This window comes from Eumetopias jubatus, unplaced genomic scaffold, assembly GCF_037043125.1.
Source record: "Eumetopias jubatus isolate StellerSeaLion01/CBP00866 unplaced genomic scaffold, mEumJub1_p1.0 scaffold_10, whole genome shotgun sequence".
In the NCBI taxonomy this organism is placed as follows: domain Eukaryota; kingdom Metazoa; phylum Chordata; class Mammalia; order Carnivora; family Otariidae; genus Eumetopias; species Eumetopias jubatus.
In genome coordinates, this window is record NW_028274816.1 from 69,013,019 (window position 1) to 69,038,184 (window position 25,166).

General features: G+C 44.8%; 1 protein-coding gene across 2 annotated transcripts in view; it reads left to right on the top strand.

Annotated features, from left to right (window-relative positions):
• Positions 1-507: 507 nt before the first annotated feature.
• The window catches only part of PRPSAP2 (phosphoribosyl pyrophosphate synthetase associated protein 2), a 54,002-nt gene continuing 29,343 nt past the window's right edge, over positions 508-25,166 (top strand). The window contains exons 1-7 of one of the 2 annotated variants that reach the window (XM_028089538.2): positions 508-641; positions 5,859-5,955; positions 6,207-6,357; positions 7,366-7,418; positions 9,523-9,589; positions 12,126-12,298; positions 14,888-15,003. In XM_028089538.2, coding sequence (XP_027945339.1) covers positions 6,239-6,357; positions 7,366-7,418; positions 9,523-9,589; positions 12,126-12,298; positions 14,888-15,003 — 528 coding nt within the window. In that variant the 5' untranslated portion in view covers positions 508-641; positions 5,859-5,955; positions 6,207-6,238. The remainder of the gene's footprint in view (positions 642-5,858; positions 5,956-6,206; positions 6,358-7,365; positions 7,419-9,522; positions 9,590-12,125; positions 12,299-14,887; positions 15,004-25,166) is intronic. The other variant, XM_028089539.2, reaches the window with a different exon arrangement.

Here is a 25,166-nt window from a genome sequence, read left to right on the forward strand (position 1 = left end):
TTAAATTATAAGGAATTCAGGAAACAGATACCAAAAGCACCAATTCCTTTATAATAAAAGAAGAAAGGAAATAATTACAATAACAACTGAGCATTTACTATTTGCCAGAAGCTGAGCTAAAAAGCTCTGCAGGTGCTATCTCATTTAATCCTCACAACCCCATGACATGGATGCTACTATCATTTCTATTTTTCAGATGAGGAAATCGAGGCTCGGAGGGGGTGAAGTGACTTTGCCCAAGGTTACAGGCCTGTAAAGACTCGAACCCAGACATCTGTGATTCCACACGCTCGCTCTCATTCACAGCCACCTGGGGGATAGCCGCGTCCAAGGGGCCCAATGAGGCTCAGCCCCGCCCATCTCCGCCTCTCGTGCCGGCCTGGCCCCACCCCTCTAGCCCGGTCCTTCGGCCGCGCTCCGCCCCTCGGGTGGGCCACGCCCACGGCCCCAAGCCAGGTGCCTCCGCAATCCCGGCTCCCGGCCCCGCCCTCTGCCCCGCCCACAGGCCTCGCAGTCGCCGCGGACGCCGTTCTTGCGCATGGAGTCGCCATTTTGCTCCTAGAGAAGCCGTCTGGAGAGCCGGCGCTTTCTTCCTTCGGCAGCCGAGGCTGCGGCGGGGCCGGGGCTGGGGTCGGGGCCAGGTAGGCGGGCGGGAGCCAGCGACGAGTGGCGGCGCGGACCGGCGGGCTCCGGCACTGCGGGGCGCAGGTGCAAGGGGCGGGGAGCCCCGCGGCGCCGGCTGGCGGACGGGTCGCGTTGTCCCGGGGCGGCGGCTGGGGGGGGGTACAGCGGGGCGACCCCGGCCTCGCGCCCGCAGCCGCCCCCTTCCTCCCTCCCTCCTCTTCCGTCCGGAGTCCGCGGGGCCCGGGCCCTGCGCGCGGGCCCCGGGGTTACCCCGCTCAGGCGCCGTTGGGAGTCGAGCCCTAATTATGGGAGCTGCGGCCGGACGGCTCAGAAAATAAGCCTCCAGCCCAGCCATCTCCGGCCCCTAATCCGACACGGCCCCTGATGTTAAGTTGACTGGCCTTGCTCGTCGCAGACATTTCTTACCCTATAGCCGGTTTTTTTATTTTTATTTATTTTTTTTGTTCCACCCAGAACTCACCCAGGAGGGAGGACCTTGATGTAATTTTTAGGTCTTATTTTACGATAAAATGTTTTCCCCCAGTATATTACATTGATGATCAGGATTTTTTTCCCCGTTTATTTTGATACTGGCGCAGTTTAGGTTGTGTAGCTTTTACAGAGAATAAGGAAATGCGGAATGGGGATTTGGGGCATGAGGAAGTGTGATTTCTAATGTTTAAAAGATTTAAATGCGCAAATAAAAATAATTCAGTCACATTATTGAACTCCACTGAATCATACCCTTATTCCTGTCCGTATTCCTATCCTGACCTGGTCTAAACCGTTGTCACCCAGTTTTGATGAGATGAAATTCTGCTCTTACTTAAGGACTTCTGCATAGTCCCGGAGATTTATTACCGTTTTTATTGTGTTGAATATATATTCAGAATTTTACTTAATTACCCCATTACGGATCCTTTCTACGTGTCCCGTGTTGCTCTTAAAAAAATCTTGCAGTGACCATCATTGAGCATATATGGCTTTTTCTTTCTTCCCCTTGGTATAAATTCCCAAAAGGGGAAATACTGAATCAAAGTTCTGTGTTGTGTTCTTTAACACTTGGTATCAATTGTTTCCTAAACAAGCATGTTTGCTGTAGACCTTTTTCAAAATCTGGATGTTTGTCCAATCCTGCTCACTGTAATGCCAGATTCAGCAGGGGAGTCCAGTCATTTTCTGTGCTGTTGAGAGACAAGCTGTGCGTACAACTGTGTGCTCCAAGTCAGACTGAAACTGAGCTAATGTCTGCTGCTTGGAGGCCATGCAGGCTTGAGCACGTTTCTTCATCTCAAAGCCTCATTTCCCCATGTGTGAAATGGGTCCTCATCTGGTGCCTGCTTTATTGAGTTGTCGTAAGAATTCAGAGCACTCAGAAAATGATGTTTGCTGTAAGAAAACATGCTGATGGGGAAATGGGCAAAGTGTCTGGGATCACAGAGGCAAAGAGGTTAATTCAGCTTAGGCTTTTTTTTTCCTATAAATTTTTAAAAAAATTTTTTAGTTATATTAATCACCATACATTACATCATTAGTTTTTGATGTAGTGTTCCATGATTCATTGTTTGTGCATAACACCCAGTGCTCCGTGCAGAACGTGCCCTCTTTAATACCCATCACCGGGCTAACCCATCCCCCCACCCCCCTCCCCTCTAGAACCCTCAGTTTGTTTTTCAGAGTCCATCGTCTCTCATGGTTCGTCTCCCCCTCCGACTTACTCCCCTTCATTCTTCCCCTCCTGCTATCTTCTTCTTTTTTTCTTTAACATATATTGCATTATTTGTTTCAGAGGTACAGGTCTGTGATTCAACAGTCTTGCACAATTCACAGCGCTCACCATAGCACATACCCTCCCCAGTGTCTATCACCCAGCCACTCAGCTTAGGCTTTTGCCCTACTAATTCCCTTCAGCAGTGATATAAAAAGCATTTTTTTTTTTTTGAGGGACATCACTAATAAAAATAATCATTGGGCTTTAGGATGCCTTCTAGTTCCATTTGTTAATCATTGCAACTCAACCAGGTCAGACTTTACTCAACAGATGTTTGCTGTTTGACAAATATCACTGAGCCTCTTCGATGTGCCAGGTACTAGGCTCTGGTTGTACAGCAGAGGACGTAATGGTGAGAAAAAAAATCTCTGCTGTCCCGGACCTTAAATTCTGGTGGAGGAAGCTGATTTTACCAAGCATCTATCTCTCTTGTCAGGAAGGGAGAGGCGCAGGCCTGACCAAGGGACCTACCCAAGGACTGGTAGCTAGGGACCGTGGAAGACAGACCTAAGACTTCACACTCCTACTCCAGCATCTTTAGATAGGAGGTGTTTGTACAGTGGGCTCTTTGGAGGGAAAGCATCATGCTCTAATGCGAGCCTTCCTCATCCAAAATATGGAGAAGTGGTTTTTAAATGACTGCTGGCAACATCCAAAGCAAGTGGTCTTTCAGTGTGGATTCATCCATGAGACCTAATAGGTTGTCAGATCTCATTCAAAGAGGAGTAGGATTTGCTTTTTGAAAGGGGCCGAGAGTCTCTGAAAAGGGTGTGTATTCATACGTATAAATAATTCTCACACATTCTAGAGTAAATTTAGGATAAATGTAAAAGCAACTGTAGTTTGTGGATTCCATTTCGCACTGAAGCTTTGTGCTAATGAGCCTCCTGCCAGCCCCATCCTGGTGATTATGTTTCTGAGGATAATCTTTTAAAACTCACTTTTCTTGAAGCTTGGTAAAGAGCACAACTTCCATTTCCAGTAGGGAAAAGGAGAACCAAAGCTAGCAACAGCCCTTAGTTTTGAACATCTTGTAGAATGAATGGTCACAGAACATGACTGTATCGATAACCAATTTCCACATGGACTCCCCTTCTGGTGCCATTTCTGAGGGTAGTCTCAGGTTAGGTTTCAGTTACAGAAACCTGATACCTGAAGACCGGGACTTAAGTGGCCACAGTCAGTGGTGAAGGGCATTTAAACTATGACCAGTAAGGAAAGGTTCCAGGAAGTAGCTTGGAGGAGAGAATATACACAGAGCTAAGAGAGCCATCTAGAGATAGGTGGAGCACTGCCCTGCGGCAAAGGAATTTGATGTTTGCTGTAAATTATCAAGGGAAGGGCAAGGACCAGGGAGTGGCGACTGCAGGGAGAGGAAGTTCAGCATATTCTAAGAAGAGTTTGGAATGGATGGGCCCTCAGGATGTGGGCATCAGTCTCCGGAGCTCTTCAAGCGCCTGGAGTGGTTTCTTGGAGTCCTGTAGTTGGGCCGATTGACCTCTAAGAGCTCTTTCTGCCCTCAGATGCTTCTGAGTGTTCCAGGCCCTCTCAAGAACACTGTGGTACTTTAAGAATCTTCTTATTTGAAGATTGGGGGGTATAAAAAGAGGGCCACCCCATGTGTATTACTGTACTTGTTCCGGAGAAAACCAAAATATTAACAGTTGATTCCTATGTAGCTTCCATTTACCAAGCAGATCCTCTATGTGGGACACTTTGTTAAGTGCTGTACAGAAATTAATTTTACAGCGACCCTGTAAGGGCCGTATTCATGTATTGTATGGGTGAGGGAACTGAGACTAAGAGAGATTAGTTTATGCAGGGCCTCTCAGGGAGCTAAGTAGGAGCCAAGATGCAAACGTGAGTTTGACTCCAAAGCCTGTACTTCTAACTACAGGAAAATGAGTTTCCTCTTCCAGACCTGTACCCTGTGTTCCTGAACACACGTATATTGGTTGAGAGACAGTGTCGGAAGATACTTAAGATCTCTTCCAACTTTGAGTATTGCGAACGTTCTTTCATGTATACCAGCCACTCTGCCCCACACTATGCCATAAAGCAGGGGTCAGCCGACTTTCTGTAGAGGATCAGATAATCAGCTCTTTTTCAGCTTTATGGCCGGCACTCAACTCTATCATTGTATCCATAGACAGTTTGTAGGCAGTGAGTGTGGCTGTGTTCCGATACAGTTTTATGTACAGAAATAGCATTAGGAGGGACCTGGTTTGGCCCGTGGACTGTAGTTGGCTAATCCCTGCTCCTGAGCCACCTTCCATGGTAGGCACCACCAGTCCTCCTTGGTCTCCTTAGGGCTTTGGCCATTTGTGCCTGCGTTTCTGTTTGTAATTCACAGGCTGTAGGTAAATTTCATTGCCCTGCTCCACATTTCCCACAAGAGGCACTCTGTGGGGAAACCCTAGCCTGCTAGTGCTGCTGTACCTGTAAATTGCACCATCCCCAGGCCCCAGTGGTTCTCTTGCAGTTACTGCAGAGAGACGCACATATGCGCTAGGAGGCCTGTTTAGGGTGGTGACCTGCTAAATGAGGCACCTCCAGTACCATGGAGTATTGGCAGCAGTTAAAAAGGACAAGATGGGCATATATTTTGTAACCCCGGGTTGTCAGAACATATCGTTTAACAGAAAGGATGATAGATACATTTGTACGATGATTTTTTTTAATGTTAGAAATGTATTTTTGTCCTATCTTTTTATGAGGGGAGGGCCACGTGTGAATGCGTAAAGGTCTGATGGTATCTGTATGAAACTAAGAAGAACCGTCCATTCTGGGAGGGTGGGTGGGAAGGGGCCTGGGACGGGGGCTGGTGGACTTTAGCCTAAACGGTCCTCGTTCCAATTTTCCCAAGGAGAATGCGTTTGTGTATTACTCTTGTAATTAAAATGGAAGAACAGCAAAAAAGAGCCGCTCAGCTTCATCTCACTTCGTAATCTCCACCGGCCTTCCCTGGGGCCATCCCAAGTAAAGCTGCACCCGAGGAAGCGCAGTGTGCTTGCTGGGAAGGTGCCCCCATGCCCCCGTGGCCTTCGAGACTGTTGCTGGGGCACCTAAGTCCTGCACCTTCCATGGGTGATAAGGACACAACCCAGAGAGTGGAAGGTAGGAGGGCACGTGAATGTGGGATGACCACCTCACCTCTGATGACTTTGAGGCCGGGGGCTTTTCTGTCTGTGCCCTGCTGCCTGTCAGTTGGGTGGTCTGCTCACTTCCCCTCAGGGTTATTTTTTGGTCGGCCTTTTCTTGCAGTTCAGGAAAATGCAGGCAAGGTCTGCCTTGGACGTTGCTCAGGGCATTAGGCAGCTGATAGGCCAGGGGAGGGCTTTGGGGTAAATAGTTATTATAGGAAAATATAATGGGCATAGATGGGTTATTTATTCATTATTTAAGGGTCCATCAGTCCATGTCCTTGCTAATGGCTCTGCCATTTTTCTGTGTGTTAATCCAGGAGGAATTTTGTTGTCAGAGAATAAAAGGAGGTTGTCCATAATTGACTTTAAGCAGCAAAACAGTAAAACACTGAGCTCTTCAGCTCCACCTTTCTTGTAAGTTTATCATTTATTCCCAGTGGTCATGAAAACTAATTAAAATCATATAACATATTTCCATAAATTAGGAACCCTAAAATCCAAACGAACTTTTTATTTGTCCATACATAGATGTAACATAAGAGACTCCATGATGGTGAACACTAATCTCCTTCAGCTTAAGTCATTTGCTATTTAAAAAAAAAAAAGTTCATTCAGGTGAATTTAATATTCTCTGGCAGTTGTTAATATACTTTTAATCCTCCTAGGCTCTGAGAATTGGAAAACCAAGAAGGTTTTGATGTTTTGTGTGGCGCCACCTGAATTAGAAACCAAGATGAACATAACCAAAGGAGGTCTGGTGTTGTTTTCAGCAAATTCTAATTCATCGTGTATGGAGCTCTCGAAGAAGATTGCCGAGTGAGTTATAATCGTACCATTAAAATCCATATTCATTATGTGGTGTTTTAAATTTGATGATTGCAAGAGCACTGATTGTTCAACTCAAGAGCGGATATCTTGTAGTTAATCTGTGTATCATCTATATATTAAGGGCTAACCTTTTTGTAAAACTGTCGTAATCCCCTACATGTTTGTTAAACGGACGTTTATTGAGTCCTCATGAGTGCCAGGGGTTGTGTTCGGTGCCACACGTGTATAGAATTACTTGACTATAAAGAACAGTGGAGTGTATTCTCTATGAAAATAGTTTATCTAGATTACAGTCCAGTATAGTCTTAGTTATTTATTAAATAAAATTTCGCCAGAAACCAATATTGCACTGTATGTTAACTAACAAAATTTACATTAAAAAAAACCCAATAAAGATCGAACCACCCTCCTGGGTGGGTACTAGGCCTTGATCTAGATATTGGGGATTAACGGTGAACGAACCAGTCAGGATCCTTCCTTTTTATATTTAGTTGTGGAGCCAGGCAAGAAGGAAGTCAACAAAACAAAATTTCTGGTGGTGATAGATAGTGTGAAGAAAACAGCGTGAAAGATTTGTTCTGCTTTAGCTTGGGGACTTGGGTGCCTTTTAAACCTAGGGGATGGTATGTGACTTGAGAAACCCACCAGGCAGAGGGGACAGAAGGTGCAAAGTCCCTGAGGTGTGCAGCAGGAGGTGTTGGTATAGACCAGGAGCACGGCTGGAGGGCAGAGGGCACAGGGAAATGGTCAGTGAGGCAGGCTGAGCAGGACTCCGGAGGCCTTCTTGGGGTCGGCGTGGGGTGGCCGTGGGGGGTTAGGTAACGGAGTGACAGAACCAGTAGCATATCCGCTTTCAGTTTTATAATAAGAGTGCCTCTATTTTATTTTGCTTTATCTTTTTATGAATTTCTGAAGCATCCTCAAATTATAAAGATGTTGGATGGATCATGTCTCTATTATCTTTTCAACTCCCCCCCCCCCCCTTCTCTTCTCTAGGCGGCTGGGGGTGGAGATGGGCAAAGTGCAGGTTTACCAGGAACCTAACAGAGGTGAGCTATCTTGGACATGTGTTACGTTGATCTTTTTATGGAATGTGACATGCTGGCTCAGTCCCTCATCCTCCACTCTTGAAACAGTTGGACCCAGTGGCCGGTTAGTTCCGCACGAAGTCGGGTGGGCAAGGTGGTGAGAGTGGTGCTTTAGCTCTTACTGATACCAAGTGGGTATAGAGTGTGTGGGGCTTGAACTCCAGCTCTCAGACCTCATCCAGTAAAAACCGCAGAGATGCATGCAACTGGTCCACTGAATGGAAATTCAGCAGTTGTCTGAGTTTATGTCCCCTTGGGCGGAACGAGAAAACCCCGTGTGGCCACAGTGTTAATTGGTTGTTATTCCTTTTTTTTTTTTTTTTTTTAAGATTTATTTATTTGAGAGAGAGAGAGCACACCAAGTGGGAAGGGAAAAGGGTGAGGGAGGGAGAATCTCAAACAGACCCCGTGCTGAGCTCGGACTTTTCTAAACTGCAAATGATTTAATCTGCTACTAAAGCGGATTGCGTGATATCCTTTGTGTAGTCTGGAAGGGGGGGTAAGGAAGAACTGGTAGCAGAAGGCCCAGGAGGAGTTTGGTTCATCCTTCGTGTTCATGAATGAAGGCAGAGAAAATACTTGGTGTCTATTGGGAAGTAAGACAGGAACTGACATTTGTGGATTTCTCACTGTTAGCAGATACTGAAGAATCGCGCTCAGGGGTGATCAAAGAACGAGGTCCCCAAAGTAGCAGAGTCAGGATTCAAACCCAGATCTCCCCGACTCTAAAGCTCATTTTCTTTCCTTGGTACCACATTCCTTTGTAAACATGTATTCTGTTTTTTCCAACATTTTGAATGAAAATATTCAGACCTATAAAGAAGTTGAGAGAATAGTGCATTGAATATCCATGTGTATGTCTGCTACTTGGATTCAACAGGTGTGATTTTGCAATATAGATACATATGTGTGGAACCTTTTGAAAGTAAGTTGCAGGCACCAAGTCACTTAAGCCCTGAACGCTTCACTATGCTTCTCAAGAATAAGCACTTTCTCCCGCATGAGTACACTATTGTTGTCACACTTAAAGAAATTAATGACTGTTTTCTAATTATCTAATATCTAGTCTCTATTCAAATTTCCCTAGTTGTCCTGGAGAGCCTTTTATAGCTGGATTTTTTGTTTTTTCAAACCAGGATTCTTGGCTCAAGCAATATGTTTTTTTATCTCTTTAGTTTCTCCTAATCTAGAACAGTTCTTTCTTTGCGTGACATTGACTTTGAAGAATGTCCCATTCTGCATTTGTCTAATTGTGGCTGATCACACATTTTTTGAGAGTAGGGATGTTGGACCTTATTTATGTTTACTCTCATAGCATTATTATAACATTGCCTAATAAGTTCTTTTTTAAAAAAGATTTTATTTTTTTATTTGTCAGAGAGAGAGAGCACACATGAGAGCACAAGCAGGGGGAGTGGCAGGCAGAGGGAGAAGCAGGCTCCCTGGGATCCTGACCTGAGCCAAAGGCAGACACTTAACTGACTGAGCCACCCAGGCATCCTGCCTAGTAAGTTCTTAATTGTGCTGGTTTTATGAATGAGTAATTTCCCTTAGAGATACTGTGCTCAGCGTGGCACAGCACTCACTGCCTATATGAGAGAAGTAAGAAGGGTAGGTTTACTTATTCCAAGTCAGAAATGGAATTCTTTTTGAAGCACGTAACGTAACCTGACATGTTTAAAAAATGTGGTTAGGGGCACCTGGATGGTTCATTCGGTTGAGTGTCTGACTCTTGATTTCGGCTCGGGTCATGATGTCAGGGTCATGAGATCGAGCCCTGTGTCGGGCTCTGTGCTGGACGTGGAGCCTGCTTGAGAGCCTCTCTCTCCCTGTCCCTCTCTCCCTCCCCTCCCTCTCTCCGCCTCTCTAAAAAAAAATGAAAAGTGTGATTAATGCCAGTGTGTTCATTATCCTTTACAGCACCTAAAACCTCATGAGTTTCTTTAACAGTTCCAGTTTCCATATTTTATAACATTGGGGATGAAACAGATGTTTTATGTATTTTAAAAAACATAAGTTATATGTCTTTTTCATCCCTGCCCCCCTTTTTTCCTTTTCCTGCCAGAAACAAGAGTACAGATTCAAGAATCCGTGAGGGGAAAAGATGTTTTCATCATCCAAACTGTCTCAAAGTGAGTCCTTATCCAACAGACGCAGTGTCGCTCTCTGGGTTTTTCTTTCTGGGCACAAGTGTTTAGAATAATAAGAGCTGACTGGACAGGAAGAGTTATGAGCATTTGAAAATTGGTATGTCTTACTCTACTAATTTTTCTGACATAAGTGCGGACTTCTACGTGTTCTTTCATGTTCTTGAAGAGTGGAAGTAACCAAGTCTTGGAGTGGAGGTTCTTAATGATTATAGAACCCATTACATTGCCTCTCAATAGCCAGGATTTGATAAAACTTGGAGGGAAGCTCTGCTAGTTCCCCAAAAAAGGCAGGAGGAGAGGTGTTTACTTACTTGGGGTTCTTAAAGCTTTGACTGCAGGCAATTTAAAAAATGATCCCCAGTTCTTATTTTGTTGTGTAGATTAAATGAGTGGAGAAGATAAAAGAATAACGTATTGAAGGAATATGTATTCCTGTGTGGTGTGACGTTTGACAAACGTATGTTCTGGAAATTGTCAAGGCCTCAGCCGTGTGAGCTCGGTGTGGAGGAGTCAGTGCAGTGAGGTGTCGTGTTCGATCAAGGACCATGCTGTCCACATCTGAGATGTCCCCACATGCCACATGCCTCTGTATATGAAAGTGCTTCACTCGGTTTTTAATAATGTCTGGAAGTCAGTTTGTACAGGGCATCATTTTTTAGCTTAGAGGTTCTAAATTTTGCTGCATGTCAGATCTGCGTTTATACGTATAACAAATACCAAGGAGGGGGAAGAAGAGCCACGTTTCAGGAGCATTTAGACACGGAACACAGATACTTTCACTTCTATTTTGAACATCTGTCCTGGTCTTTGGTTCATGGAGATGAAATCTCGTAGCCACCTGGCTCTTCGGGAAAGACGAGTTGAAGGGGACCTTTTGTTGCATCACAAGCCTTCCTAGGAGTGTGTGTGACCTGACGAAGGGAGGGGGTGGCTGGCCTTTGCTGAGGTTCCCTTGTTTCATTTCCTCTGTGCCACTTAGCATCCTTGGCAGAGGATGCTCCTGGGCTAGGAGGCACCGAGTTCTTGCGGCCCCTGCCACCGCTGTCCTCTTTCCCCGGCCAGCTGAAGGGCCGGGGTGCTAGTGGGGAGCTCCCCTGTGCCCACACCTGCCCACTACCTTCCAGCACTGGGGTGGGGAAAGCGCAGAGCACAGAACGACTTACGATTTACTCTGCTGCTGGCTCCTGGGTGTCTGTGGTACTTTGATCTCCTTGCAGACACGTGTGAATCCGTGTGGATAAATGCACAGAAGTCGCTTGCCTTACACAAGGGAATAAGTGGGCCTTTGAAGGCCAAACTGGACGTAGGATTCAGGGCTTCAACAGCGTGGCCCATGACGTCCTGCGTGTTTCCAGGTCCTTCCATTCCTTTTCTTTCTTTTTGGTTTATTTCAATACTTATCATTCTGCCCCACCTCTTGTTGGTTTCTTATTCCCATAGCTAAAACTGTCTGCATGTCTCATTTTGCATTGTCCCGAACCGTGACCTTGTGTGAACTCAGGGATTCTTAGTCTTGCCAGGCTGCCGGAGAGCCTGGCCACCGGGGTCTTTATGAAATAGTTAACGTTGAGATTTGATGTTGTCAGATACATCTTATCTTTCATTTTAGGACACTAAAAGTGTTGCTGGACTGGAGTTGAGAAGAGAAGCTTGGCCTGAGGCTGTGACCTGGAGTCTCCTCCAGCTTCTAGAAAGCTGTGAAACTAGATGAGAAGCCCAAGGGCTAAGGGGAGGCCAAAGGGGGCGCACATGAATGAGTGTAGGGCAGGAAGGGGGGGGAGGAGGGGAACCAGCCAGAGAAGCCAAGTAGGGCAGAACAGGAGAACAGCGAGGAAGTTCTAGAAGCCAGGTGGGCCAAGCAGGGTAAGCAGCTGTGGGAGCTGCTGCCCGCGGCTCAGGTGAGAGGAACAGGAGAATTGTCCTTGGATCTAGGCGCATGGGGGTCGTGGATGACCCGGACTGGCCCGTGTTTGGGAGAGAGCGAGATGGTGAGCGTGGACAGCTGTCTTGAGATGTACACACAGGGGAGCAAAGAAATAGGGCAGTGGGAAGAGTGGCCACCAGTCATTTCTAATGGAACAACAGTGTTTCTAGGCCGATGGGTATAAGCCAGGGGAGTGTACCAAGCTGATGGCGGACACAAGAGAGGGAGAATGGCTGGAGCCCTATCTTCCAGTAGCCTGGGGAGGAGTTGTGGGGCGCGGGGGGGTGTTTAGGGCATCATCGGGAGGGCTAATTGCAGAGTCACTTTGGTGTGGAAGGTTTGTCTCTGATGGCGGAGGGCAGGCCGACTTGTGGGGTGCGGCTACACATGGCGGTAGGAGCCCGTGGAACCTCTCCCTTCTGACTGGGTTCTTCTTTCAGGGAAAAAGGAAGTAGGGTCATTGGCGTGAGGGAATGTTCATGCCTTTTCTGTGTCTCGAGCCTTAGGTTCCGGTAGAGGCACGAGGAGCACATTGCTGCCACTTTGTGGGGACAGGGAGATACTAATCACGTGTCTTACGTTCTTGGGATGCAGGGACGTGAACACCACCATCATGGAGCTCCTGATCATGGTGTACGCATGTAAGACCTCTTGTGCCAAAAGCATTATCGGCGTGATACCCTACTTTCCTTACAGCAAACAGTGCAAGATGAGAAAAAGAGGCTCCATTGTCTCTAAATTGCTGGCTTCGATGATGTGCAAAGCTGGTGAGAACAGCAGATACTTGACATTTATTGGGCCTGGGTGTTTGATTTTTACCTTAGACATTGTAACCCCTTGTCTTAACTAAATTAGAACTCTAAGAAGAAAAAACTCCTTTTTTTTTAAAAAAGATTTTAGGGGCGCCTGGGTGGCTCAGTTGGTTAAGCGACTGCCTTCGGCTCAGGTCATGATCCTGGAGTCCTGGGGTTGGGTCCTGCATCGGGCTCCCTGCTCGGCGGAGAGTCTGCTTCTCCCTCTGACCTTCCCCCCCTCCCATGTACTCTCTCGCTCTCTCTCATTCTCTCTCTCAAATAAATAAATAAAAATCTTAAAAAAAAAGAAGATTTTATTTGTTTATTTTACACAGAGAGAGAGACAACTAGAGAGGGAACACAAGCAGGGGGAGTGGGAGAGGGAGAAGCAGGCTTCTCACTGAGCAGGGAGCCCGATGTGGGACTTGATCCCAGGACCCTGGGATCATGACCTGAGCCAAAGGCAGACGCTTAACGACTGAGCCGCCCAGGTGCCCCGAAAAAAGACCCATTTTTAAAGACAGCTAATTTATAATGAGAAAGCAGTGCAGAGAATTCTCTTCTGTTCCCAACTCCCTAAAACACTAAGTTAAGGAGAACAACTTATTTTTCCCTAAGGTCTTAGTTTAAAAAATTACATTGAAATGACAAATTAAAATTGCATCGAAGTCGTTTTTGAAGGGAAAAAGGCATTTTTGGAACCAAGCACTCTAACACGGCAACAACTTTTAGTCTCGTCCAGGATGGATTGGCATATTTTGCAAACCATATGTGTTATTTTGTGTTGTGTATTTTCAGGTCACGTCCTAAGTGTCTCCCCCTTGTTTCTATAACCTTCAGAGGCGTTACTGTGTGTGTGTGTGTGTGTGTGTGTGTGTGTGTGTGTGTGAGTGTAGGTGACTCTAGAGGCCACATATCCCAGAGTACTGGCCCAGAGAGGAAAGGACAAGACAGCCCCCATTTCACTGCATTTGAACACAGACACTTACTGTGGAATAAAATTTCTACTGTAGCGTTACAAAGCAGGCAAAAAAAAAAAGAAAGAAAAAATACACAAATTTGATGGAACCCGAAGCCCAGCCACCTCAACAGTATAACCTGTTGAAAAGTCTTCAGAGTTTTAAAAGCTGGCTGAAGGGAGCAGGCTAGCTCACCGAACCGTCCAGAAAGATTCTGCTCTTCTTCTCTTCTGGCCTTCATCCTGGCTGGGCCACCAGGTTGACTTTCCTGCTCTTTTGGGCAAGTTTTGCTTTTTTAAAACTTTTCCAATTATCAGAGACATTTCTTCATTAGTATTATCTTTGCTATTTTAAAAAACTATAAATTGGTGTGGAAATTATGTATCTTGGTGTAAGAAAATCACTTAAGTCTTTCCCTTTTCAGTAGGGAAAAGCCCATTCACCTCCCAAGTGTCTCTTCTACTCACACACAGATGTCACTTCTGACACTTCTGGTCACCAAGTGTGTAGGGGGTTTTCCCTACACTTAGCAATTCTCCATGAGAATACCAGCTAGGTATCCTATAGTTTAACTAAATTCTGGAGATAGTGTCAGATCCCACAGGTTAAGGGCTCAGTCCCACAAGACGGCCCCTTCCCCATGCCAACTGCAAGACCAAGTTGTCAACCTGTGTGTCTACCAATCTGCTGTAAATCAGAGGTTTCCAGGACCCACTCCTCCGATTCGATTAATTTGCCAGAGCAGCTCACAGAACTCAGGAGAACTGTTCACTTACTGCTTGCCACTTGATCGTAAAAGCATACGATAAAGAACACAGATGAACATCCAGATGGAAGAGATAAGAGGGGACAGGATGTGGGGAGGGCTGCAGAGCCTGTGACCTCTTTACATGCACCAGTCTCCCAGCATCTCCACCTGTTCACCTCCAACCTCACAGCTTCCCGAAGCCTCTGCTTCCTCAATCAATTATTAACCCCATTTCCAGCCCCTCTCCCCTCTCTGGAGAATGGGAGGTGAGGCCTGAAAATTCCTAACTTCTAATTATGCCTTGGTCTTTCTTGGTCTCCCCCTCCAAGAGCCCACTGGGAGTCACCTCATCAGAATAAAAGGTGCTCCTAGCGCTCTTATCACTTAGGAATTCACAAGGGTTCTAGGAGTCCTGTGTCAGGAACCAGGGGGCAGAGACCACTATATATATTTTCTGTTCTCTCACAGTCTCATTGAACTGAAGAATCTGAGAAATAAAGATACTGAGTCTTTTTGATGAGAGAGCAATTATTTTTTAGATTTTTTTTTTTTTAAGATTTACTTATTTGAGAGAGCGAGAATGAGAGAGGGAGAGTACATGAGAGGGGGGAGGGTCAGAGGGAGAAGCAGACTCCCCGCCGAGCAGGGAGCCCGATGCGGGACTCGATCCCGGGACTCCGGGATCATGACCTGAGCCGAAGGCAGTCGCTGAACCAACTGAGCCACCCAGGCGCCCGAGAGAGCACTTTTTTAAATAGCTATTGTGTATTGTATCGTATTTTATATATGCTTAGTTCATACCCTGTGACTGGTTGTTTAACTATTCATGTGTTTGTGTCTGCTTTGTTTCCAAAGGTCTAACTCATCTCATTACTATGGATTTACACCAGAAGGAAATTCAAGGCTTCTTCAATATTCCTGTTGATAATTTAAGAGCTTCTCCCTTCTTACTGCAGTATATTCAAGAAGAGGTAAGCTAGCTCAAACTTCAGCATATTAACATTCTGGTTAAGGTTGAAAAGATACATTTCCACTTCCTTGGGCTGTCTGTAAAGGGTTAAAACTTGATGTATTCTGCTTAAAGTATTATTTCCTGCGGTGCCTGGATGGCTCAGTTGGTGAAACATCTCTCTCTTCATCTCAGGATCATGAGTTCCAGCCCTGTATTGGGCTCCACGGAGCCTCGCATGGAACCTACTTAAAAAATAATAATAAAATAATAAAGTAGGGACGCCTGGGTGGCTCAGTTAAGCGTCTGCCTTCGGCTCAGGTCATGATCTCAGGGTCCTGGGATCGAGTCCCCTGTCAGGCTCCCTGCTCAGCAGGGAGTCTGCTTCTCCCTCTCACTCTCCCTCTGTTCTCTCTCTCTCAGATAAATAAATAAAATCTTAAAAAAATAATAAAATACTATTTACTTTAATAGATGTAATTCAGTGTATTTTAAAACTCTTAGTATGTAATTTATTTCTTTTGCTAAGCTCTTAAAATTGCTGTGTTTTCTTTGGGCCCTTAGGTACCTAGAATTGGACTAGTTGTGATCATGACACGTAACTCTCATCCTTGGTCCATGTGTGGACCTGGCCCTCGTTTGTGTATCCATTGCTCTGCCTCTCTCTGTCCATCCATCTGTAGTGGTTGGCATCCGTGATCCCACCACCCAGCGAGAAAACTAGATGCGTCATAACTGACATCCACTCTCTGGTCCTTTTCCGTCACATCCCTCCCCTGCCCCCCCCCCCCCGCTTCCTCCACCTGAGGGAGCCACTGTCCTGAATCTCGTTTTGTCCTTCTCTTAATTTCCTTTGTATATGGCCTCATCTCATATGTATATCCACATAGAGATGCTCTTCAAAGACAAAAACACACAAAATATATATTTTTTTAACTTTATAGAAAATGAATCAAATCGTGTCATTTGAGGGGAATTTTTCGCTTGATGTGACATCACTAAGCTTCCTCTATATCGTGTGTCACAGTGCATCCATTTTGACTACTGAGAGATACCGTGCGGCTTTATCACAGTTTATCCATAAGGTTTTGCTGTCGTGGTAGTGCTCCCGCGAGCACTCTTGTCTGTCTCCTGTGGTACGAGGGCAGACGTACATCGCCGCCATATACCTAGTGGAGCATTGCTAGGTGGCATGGCGTGTGTATTTTAATTTTTCCCAAAGCAGTTATGCTAACTTACATTCCCAGCATCTGGGAAACAAGATAGTCTGTGGATCCATCTTGTTTCAGTGCTTACGTTACTGGAATTTACGATTTTTGCCAGTCGAATGGCTATGGTGTGGTGTCTTGGTGTCACTTCAATGGACAGATCTCTGATGACATAAGAAGTTGAGCATCTCTCCATATATTTCCTGTTCTGTGAAAAGGCCCTTAATGCACTTTTGTTTGTTCTTCACTGATTTTTGTGTGTGCTTCTATCTGAGCTACAGGCATTCTGGTTTTTGTTCTGGATTCTGGCCATTTGTTAGTATTGGTTTCATATAGATCTCTCCTTTTGTAATCAGTAGCTTTCCTTAGGGAGACTAGATAAGCAGGCATATTTAGTTTTGTGTTTTTTCATTGAGGTGAAATCCACGTATCATAAAATTAACCAGTTTAAGACAAACAATTTGGTGGCATTTAGTCATGCAGTGTTGTACAACTGTCATCTCTGTCCAAGGCTTTGTTGTCACTCCAGAAGAACACCCTGTACTCATTAAGTAATCATTCCCCATTCCTGCCTCCTCAGTTCCCTGGCAGCCACTCATGTGCTTCCTGACTCTGGACTTATCTGCGCTGGGCCGTTCACATACAGGGGATCCATACAATACGCAGCCTTTTGTGTTTGGCTTCATTCACTTAGCGTAATGCTTTTGAGGTTCATCAGCGCGGTAGCATGTATCAGGACCTCATTCCTTTTCAAGGCCGAATATTATTCCATTATATATGTACCACTATTTATTCCATTCCTGTGTTGATGAACCTTTGGGTCATTTCCATCTTCTGACTGTTGTGAATACTGCGCTATGCACATTCATGTACAAGTTTCTAAGTGGACATATGCTCTTACTGTGGACATATGTTTCATTTCTTAGATATATACTTAGGTTTGGAATTACTTGATTATATGGTAATTCTGTATTTAACATTTTGAGGAACTGCCAAACAATTTTCCAGGGTGGCTACAGCACTTACATTGTAACTAGGAGTGTATAAGATTTTCAGTTTCTTCACAATCACATCCTTACATTTATCTTTTGATTATAGCCATTCTAGTGGTTATAAAGTGTTACCCCATTGTGGTTTTGATTTGTATTCCCCTAGTGACTAATGATGTTGAGCATCTTTTCATATGTTTATTGGCCATTTGTATGTCTTCTTAGTGCTTTTTAAAAAATGTTTATTTAAGTAATCTCTGCATCCAGTGTAGGGCTCAAACTCACGACTCTGAGATCAAGAGCCACATGCTCTATGAATGGACGCAGCCAGGTGCTCCTGTATATCTTTTTTTGGATAGATGTCTGTTCAGATCCTTTGCCCATTTTTTAATTGGGCTGTTTATCTTTTATTGAGTTGCAGTCACTGCAACTCAATATATATATATATACTGGACACTAGTCTTATCAGATATATGACTTGCAAATATTTCCCACCATTCTGTAGTTTGTCTTTTCACTTTCTTGATGTTGTCCTTTGATGCACAAAAGGTTTTAACTTTGAAGAAGTCCAGTTTATGTTTTTTTTTTCTTTTGTTACTCATGCTTTTGCTCTAAGAAAACATCATCAAATCCAGAGTCATTAACAGTTTTAGCTCTTATATTTAGGTTGACCCATTTGGAGTTAATTTTTTAAAATAATTTTTTATTGTTAGGTTAATCACCATACATTTCATCATTAGTTTTTGATGTAGTGTTCCATGATTCATTGTTTGTGCATAACACCCAGTGCTCCACGCAGAATGTGCCCTCTTTAATACCCATCACCAGGCTAACCCATCCCCCCACCCTCCTCCCCTCTAGAACCCTCAGTTTGTTTTTCAGAGTCCATCGTCTCTAATGGTTCGTCTCCCCCTCCGACTTACTCCCCTTCATTCTTCCCCTCCTGCTATCTTCTTCTTTCTTTCTTTTTTTAACATATATTGCATTATTTGTTTCAGAAGTACAGATCCGTGATTCATCAGTCTTGTACAATTCACAGTGCTCACCATAGCACATACCCTCCCCAATGTCTGTCACCCAGCCACCCCATCCCTCCCACCCCCCACCACTCCAGCAACCCTCAGTTTGTTTCCTGAGTTTAAGAATTCCTCATATCAGTGAGGTCATATGATACATGTCTCTCTCTGGTTGACTTATTTCACTCAGCATAACACCCTCCAGTTCCATCCACGTCGTTGCAAATGGCAAGATCTCATTCCTTTTGATGGCTGCATAATATTCCATTGTGTATATATACCACTGCTTCTTTATCCATTCATCTGTTGATGGACATCTTAGCTCTTTCCACACTTTGGCTATTGTGGACATTGCTGCTAGAAACATTGGGGTGCACGTACCCCTTCGGATCCCTACATTTGTATCTTTGGGGTAAACACCCAGTAGTGCAATTGCTGGATCGTAGGGTAGCTCTATTTTCAACTGTTTGAGGAACCTCCATACTGTTTTCCAGAGTGGTTGCACCAACTTGCATTCCCACCAACAGTGTAGGAGGGTTCCCCTTTCTCCACATCCCCGCCAACATCTGTCGTTTCCTGACTTGTTAATTTTAGCCATTCTGACGGGTGTGAGGTGCTATCTCATTGAGGTTTTGATTTGGATTTCCCTGATGCCGAGCGATGTTGAGCACTTTTTCATGTGTCTGTTGGCCATTAGGATGTCTTCTTTGGAGAAATGTCTGTTCATGTCTTCTGCCCATTTCTTGATTGGATTATTTGTTCTTTGGGTGTTGAGTTTGATAAGTTCTTTATAGATTTTGGATACTAGCCCTTTATCTGATATGTCATTTGCAAATATTTTCTCCCATTCTGTCGGTTGTCTTTTGGTTTTGTTGACTGTTTCCTTTGCTGTGCGAAAGCTTTTTATCTTGATGAAATCCCAATAGTTCATTTTTGCCCTGGCTTCCCTCGCCTTTGGCGATGTTTCTAGGAAGAAGTTGCTGCGGCTGAGGTCAAAGAGGTTGCTGCCTGTGTTCTCCTTTAGGATTTTGATGGACTCCTGTCTCACATTTAGGTCTTTCAACCATTTGGAGTCTATTTTTGTGTGTGGTGTAAGGAAATGGTGCAGTTTCATTCTTCTGCATGTGGCTGTCCAATTTTCCCAGCACCATTTGTTGAAGAGACTGTCTTTTTTCCATTGGACATTCTTTCCTGCTTTGTCAAAGATGAGTTGACCATAGAGTTGAGGGTCCATTTCTGGGCTCTCGATTCTGTTCCATTGATCTATGTGTCTGTTTTTTTGCCAGTACCATACTGTCTCGATGATGACAGCTTTGTAATAGAGCTGGAAGTCCGGAATTGTGATGCCGCCAGCTTTGCTTTTCTTTTTCAGTATTCCTCTGGCTATTCGGGGTCTCTTCTGGTTCCATACAAATTTTAGGATTATTTGTTCCATTTCTTTGGAAAAGGTGGATGGCATTTTGATGGGGATTGCATTGAATGTGTAGATTGCTCTAGGTAGCACTGACATCTTCACAATGTTTGTTCTTCCAATCCATGAGCATGGAACATTTTTCCATTTCTTTGTGTCTTCTTCAGTTTCTTTCATGAGTATTTTATAGTTTTCTGAGTACAGATCCTTTGCCTCTTTGGTTAAATTTATTCCTAGGTATCTTATGGTTTTGGGTGCAATTGTAAATGGGATCGACTCCTTGATTTGTCTCTCTTCTGTCTTGTTGTTGGTGTATAGGAATGCCACTGATTTCTGTGCATTGATTTTATGTCCTGCTACTTGACTGAATTCCTGTATGAGTTCTAGCAGATTTGGGGTGGAGTCTTTTGGGTTTTCCACATAAAGTATCCTATCATCTGCAAAGAGTGAGAGTTTGACTTCCTCTTTGCCGATTTGGATGCCTTTGATTTCTTTTTGTTGTCTGATTGCTGTGGCTAGGACTTCTAATACTATGTTGAATAGCAGTGGTGAGAGTGGACATCCCTGCCGCGTTCCTGACCTTAGGGGAAAAGCTCTCAGCTTTTCCCCATTGAGAATGATATTCCCTGTAGGTTTTTCATAGGTGGCTTTTATGATATTGAGGTATGTACCCTCTATCCCTATACTCTGAAGAGTTTTGATCAAGAAAGGATGCTGTACTTTGTCAAATGCTTTTTCTGCATCTATTGAGAGGATCATATGATTCTTGTTCTTTCTTTTGTTAATGTATTGTATCACGTTGATTGATTTACGGATGTTGAACCAGCCTTGCAGCCCAGGGATAAATCCCACTTGGTCATGGTGAATAATCCTTTTATTGTACTGTTGGATCCTGTTGGCTAGTATTTTGGTGAGAATTTTTGCATCCATGTTCATCAAGGATATTGGTCTGTAATTCTCCTTTTTGTTGGGGTCTTTGTCTGGGTTTGGGATCAAGGTAATGGTGGTCTCATAAAATGAGTTTGGAAGTTTTCCTTCCATTTCTATTTTTTGGAACAGTTTCAGGAGAATAGGTATTAATTCTTCTTTAAATGTCTGATAGAATTCCCCTGGGAAGCCATCTGGCCCTGGGCTTTTTTTTTTTGGGAGATTTTCGATGACTGCTTCAATTTCCTTAGTGGTGATAGGTCTGTTCAGGTTTTCTATTTCTTCCTGGTTCAAGTTTGGTAGTTGATACATCTCTAGGGATGCACCCATTTCTTCCAGGTTATCTAATTTGCTGGCATAGAGTTGCTCATAATATGTTCTTCTAATTGTTTGTATTTCTTTGGTGTTGGTTGTGATCTCTCCTCTTTCATTCATGATTTTGTGGATTTGGGTCATTTCTCTTTTCTTTTGGATAAGTTTGGCCAGGGGTTTATCAATCTTGTTAATTCTTTCAAAGAACCAGCTCCTAGTTTCGTGGATCTCTTCTACTGTTCTTTTGGTTTCTATTTCATTGATTTCTGCCCTGATCTTTATTATTTCTCTTCTCCTGCTGGGTTTAGGCTTTTTTTGCTGTTCTTTCTCCAGCTCCTTTAGGTGTTGGGTTAGGTTGTGTATTTGAGACCTTTCTTGTTTCTTGTGAAAGGCTTGTATTGCTATATACTTTCCTCTCAGGACTGCCTTTGCTGTTTCCCAAAGATTTTGAACGGTTGTGTTTTCATTTTCATTGGTTTCCATGAATTTTTTTAATTCTTCTTTAATTTCCTGGTTGACCCATTCATTCTTTAGTAGGATGCTCTTTAGCCTCCATGTATTTGAGTTCTTTCCGACTTTCCTCTTGTGATTGAGTTCTAGTTTCAAAGCATTGTGGTCTGAAAATATGCAGGGAATGATCCCAATCTTTTGGTACCGGTTGAGACCTGATTTGTGACCTAGGATGTGATCGATTCTGGAGAATGTTCCATGGGCACTAGAGAAGAATGTGTATTCCGTTGCTTTGGGATGGAATGTTCTGAATATGTCTGTAAAGTCCATTTGGTCCAGTGTTTCATTTAAAGTCTTTATTTCCTTGTTGATCTTTTGCTTAGATGATCTGTCCATTTCAGTCAGGGGGGTGTTAAAGTCCCCCACTATTATTGTATTGTTGTCAATGTGTTTCTTTGCTTTTGTTATTAAAAAAAAGTTTAAAAAATTACCTTTGAAAAACTATGAATTATGGTAAAAAAGCCATGAATTCTATGTGCAGTACTCCCCTAGCGCTGGCGTTCTCCCGTTCTCCTTGATCGGTAAACTTGGTCTTGGCTTGCTGGCTGTTCGTGCTGACCTTCTGGGGGAGGGGCCTGTTGCCGTGGTTCCCAAATGTCTTTGCCGGAGGCGGAATTGCCCCACCCTTGTGAGTCCGGGCTGAGCAAGCTGCTCCGGTTTGCTCTCGGGAGCTTTTGTTCCCTGCAAGCTCTCGTACGGCTTTGGAGGACCAGGGTGAAAATGGTGGCCTCCCAATCTCTGCCCGGAGGAGCTGAGAACTCGGGGCCCCGCTCCTCAGTGCGCCCCCAGAGAAAAGCAGTCACTCCCGTCTCCCCGGTCTCCGGCTGCACTCCGTGCTCACCCGGCCTGTGATCGAGCATTTCTATGTCTGACACCCGACCCCGTGTGGAGTCTCCAAACCCAGCAGATCCCTGCGGTGCGCTTCCGCGCTGCTCCTCCCGGGGGAGGAAGGGGAGTCTCCCCGGCTCTGCCGCTTGTTGGGTCCCTGCTGGAGGAGCAGTGGCCCGACTGTCACCGATCACAGTTTATGGCAACCCCGAGCTGAGAGCCCGCGCCTCGGCTCCGTCTCTGCAGCCGGCTTCCCCGCCCGATCCCTGGGAGCTCTGCCGCACTCAGGCACCCCCGGTCTTTCTGTGACCCCGAGGGTCCTGAGACCACATTGTCCCGTGAGGATTCCACCTCCCGCTTAGCCACTGGAGCGACGTCCCTCCGCGGAGCCGACTTCTAAAAGTTCCGATTTTGTGCTCCGCGGCTCTAGCACTTGCCAGAAGCGGGAGACGGAGGCCCCCTCCCCCGCCGTCTATCCTCCCGAATATCGCCTCAGATTTACTTCTCTGCATGTCCTACCTTCCAGAAAGTGGTCGCTTTTCTGTTCAGAGTGGTGTTACTATTCTTATCTTCGATCTCCTGTTGAGTTCCTAGGTGTTCAGAATGGTTTGATCCCTATCCAGCTGAATTCCTGAGACCAGACGAACTCCAGGTCTCCTACTCCTCCGCCATCTTGCTCCGCCCCTGGAGTTAAATTTTGTATATGGTGTGAGATAGGGGTCTAACTTTGTTTTTTAGCATGTGATATCTAGTGGTTCCTGCACCATTTGTTGAAAAGACTATTTCCCCATTGAATGGCCTTGTCAAAAAAAAAAAAAAATTGGCCATACAGATTTGTGTTTATTTCCAGTCCCTCAGTTCCATTCCATTGGCCTACATATCTGTCCTCCAACAGTTAACCGTGGCCCTCAATAGTGAAAATGAATTTAAGTATTTTTGAAAGACTGTCTGTTTTCTTTAAAGTTATACACAAGAACCATACAAACTCTAACAGTTCAGGCAACAATATAGAGTAGAATTTACCTGAGCATGGTTCCCAGTAGAGAGAGAGAAAGGATGGGAGAGCAACAACAGGTGTGTTGATGGGGCAGGAAAATGGGGTCCAGCCAGAGAGAAGCACGAGAGGATGAGACTTGGGTATGTGGGGCAGCATGGTCCAGATAAGAACTAGCCACGTGAAGGAACATAGAGTTTTGGAAGAAATGGAGGAGTCAGCGTAGACTTTCATAGACTGTTGTTACATCTTGTGAGTTTTTAGGACATGTCCACTCAAGGTACCAAGCATGTTGTGTGCTGACGTGTGGGAGGCACCTATTGGCCTGCTGAGTCTGGGCTGTGGCCCCCTGGTGCTGGGCCAGAGGCCACGCTCCAGGCTCCTTGAGCGGCCGTGGCCGTAGCCCCTTAGTGTAGGCTTCTGCCTCTGTACAAGGCTGCCTTCTACTCGAAGGATCCCATTTTAGGCTTCATTGTTGGAAAGGATTGAACTCTCAGGGTTGAACTCTCTCTTATACCATTCGTGGTTCAGCAAACAAGGAAAATGGTCCTTTGTTTTTGATGGCAAGCTAATAGGGATAATGCCAAACGTTGTAGTTTTAAGATTCTCTGTCCCTTCTGAAAAACAAACAGGGTTCTAGAGGGGAGGGGGGGTGGGGGGATGGGTTAGCCTGGTGATGGGTATTAAAGAGGGCTCGTTCTGCATGGAGCACTGGGTGTTATGCACAAATAATGAATCATGGAACACTACATCAAAAACTAATGATGTAGTGTATAGTGATTAACATAACAATAAAAATTAAAAAAAAGATTCTCTGTCCTTCATTCACAAACATAAATTAAGACAGGCTATCAAAACTGAAATATTATATTCACTATTTGAAAGGACTTTTGTTCACTTTGCCTTTTATAGTGTACTTGTTTTAGTAGACCATATCGTCCTGAATCGAAGATGCCATCAGTTAAGGTTTTTGTTATTTAGATCGTCAGGAAAGAAGAAAACACTGTGGATTATAGTATGACACAGTGCCTTCGAGTCACCTAGTGATTCTGTTCTGCAAGATTGATGCTGACATCTTCCGATTTGACAGCTCACACTCTGTTTCTCTTGAGTCGTCCCTAGAATTTACGTGCTTTCTGCCAGAGTTGGAAGGAACGTCCAGATAATTGTCTGCTCACTGCCTTGCAGCTTTGGTGCTCTCTCCTGGGAATTTGGCATTTTCTCCTGCCCACAGTTGCACTATGGTGCATGTGTCTGGGTATTGATTAAATACAGTGCATGTTTTTAAAAAATGACTAAATATTACAGTGACAATCTTAGAAATCATTGGTCTGCACCAGGATTTTTTTTTTTTTTTAAGATTTTATTTATGGGGCGCCTGGGTGGCTCAGATGGTTAAGCATCTGCCTTCGGCTCAGGTCATGATCCCAGGGTCCTGGGATCGAGTCCCGCATCGGGCTCCCTGCTCCTTGGGAGCCTGCTTCTCCCTCTGCCTCTCTCTCTCTCTCTCTCTCTTTGTCTTTCATGAATAAATAAATAAAATCTTTAAAAAAAAAAGATTTTATTTATTTATTAGAGAGAGCACATGAGCCAGGGAGTGGGGGGGGGGTGGGTGGGTGGGAAGGGGCAGAGGGAGAGGGAGAAGCTGAGCAGGGAGCCTGCCTCGGGGCTCGAGCCCATGACTCCTGAGGTCATGACCCCCAAAACCAAGAGTTGAACGCTCAGCCAACGGAGCCACCCAGGCGCCCCTACCTGCACCAGGATTTTTTAAGGAAATGATGAAGAGGGGGCTACAAGTATATTTCTATGGTGTATGTAGAGATCCTATCCCATTAATTTTTTAAGTAGGAGCTTCTAGAGTTATCTTGTTTCTGATTCTTGAGTTGTTTTTGTTTTTTTTCTCTGTGGTTTTTTTTTTTTTTTAAGGATTTTATTTATTCATTTGAGACACAGAGATACAGAGAGAGAGAGCATGAACAGGGGGAGAGGC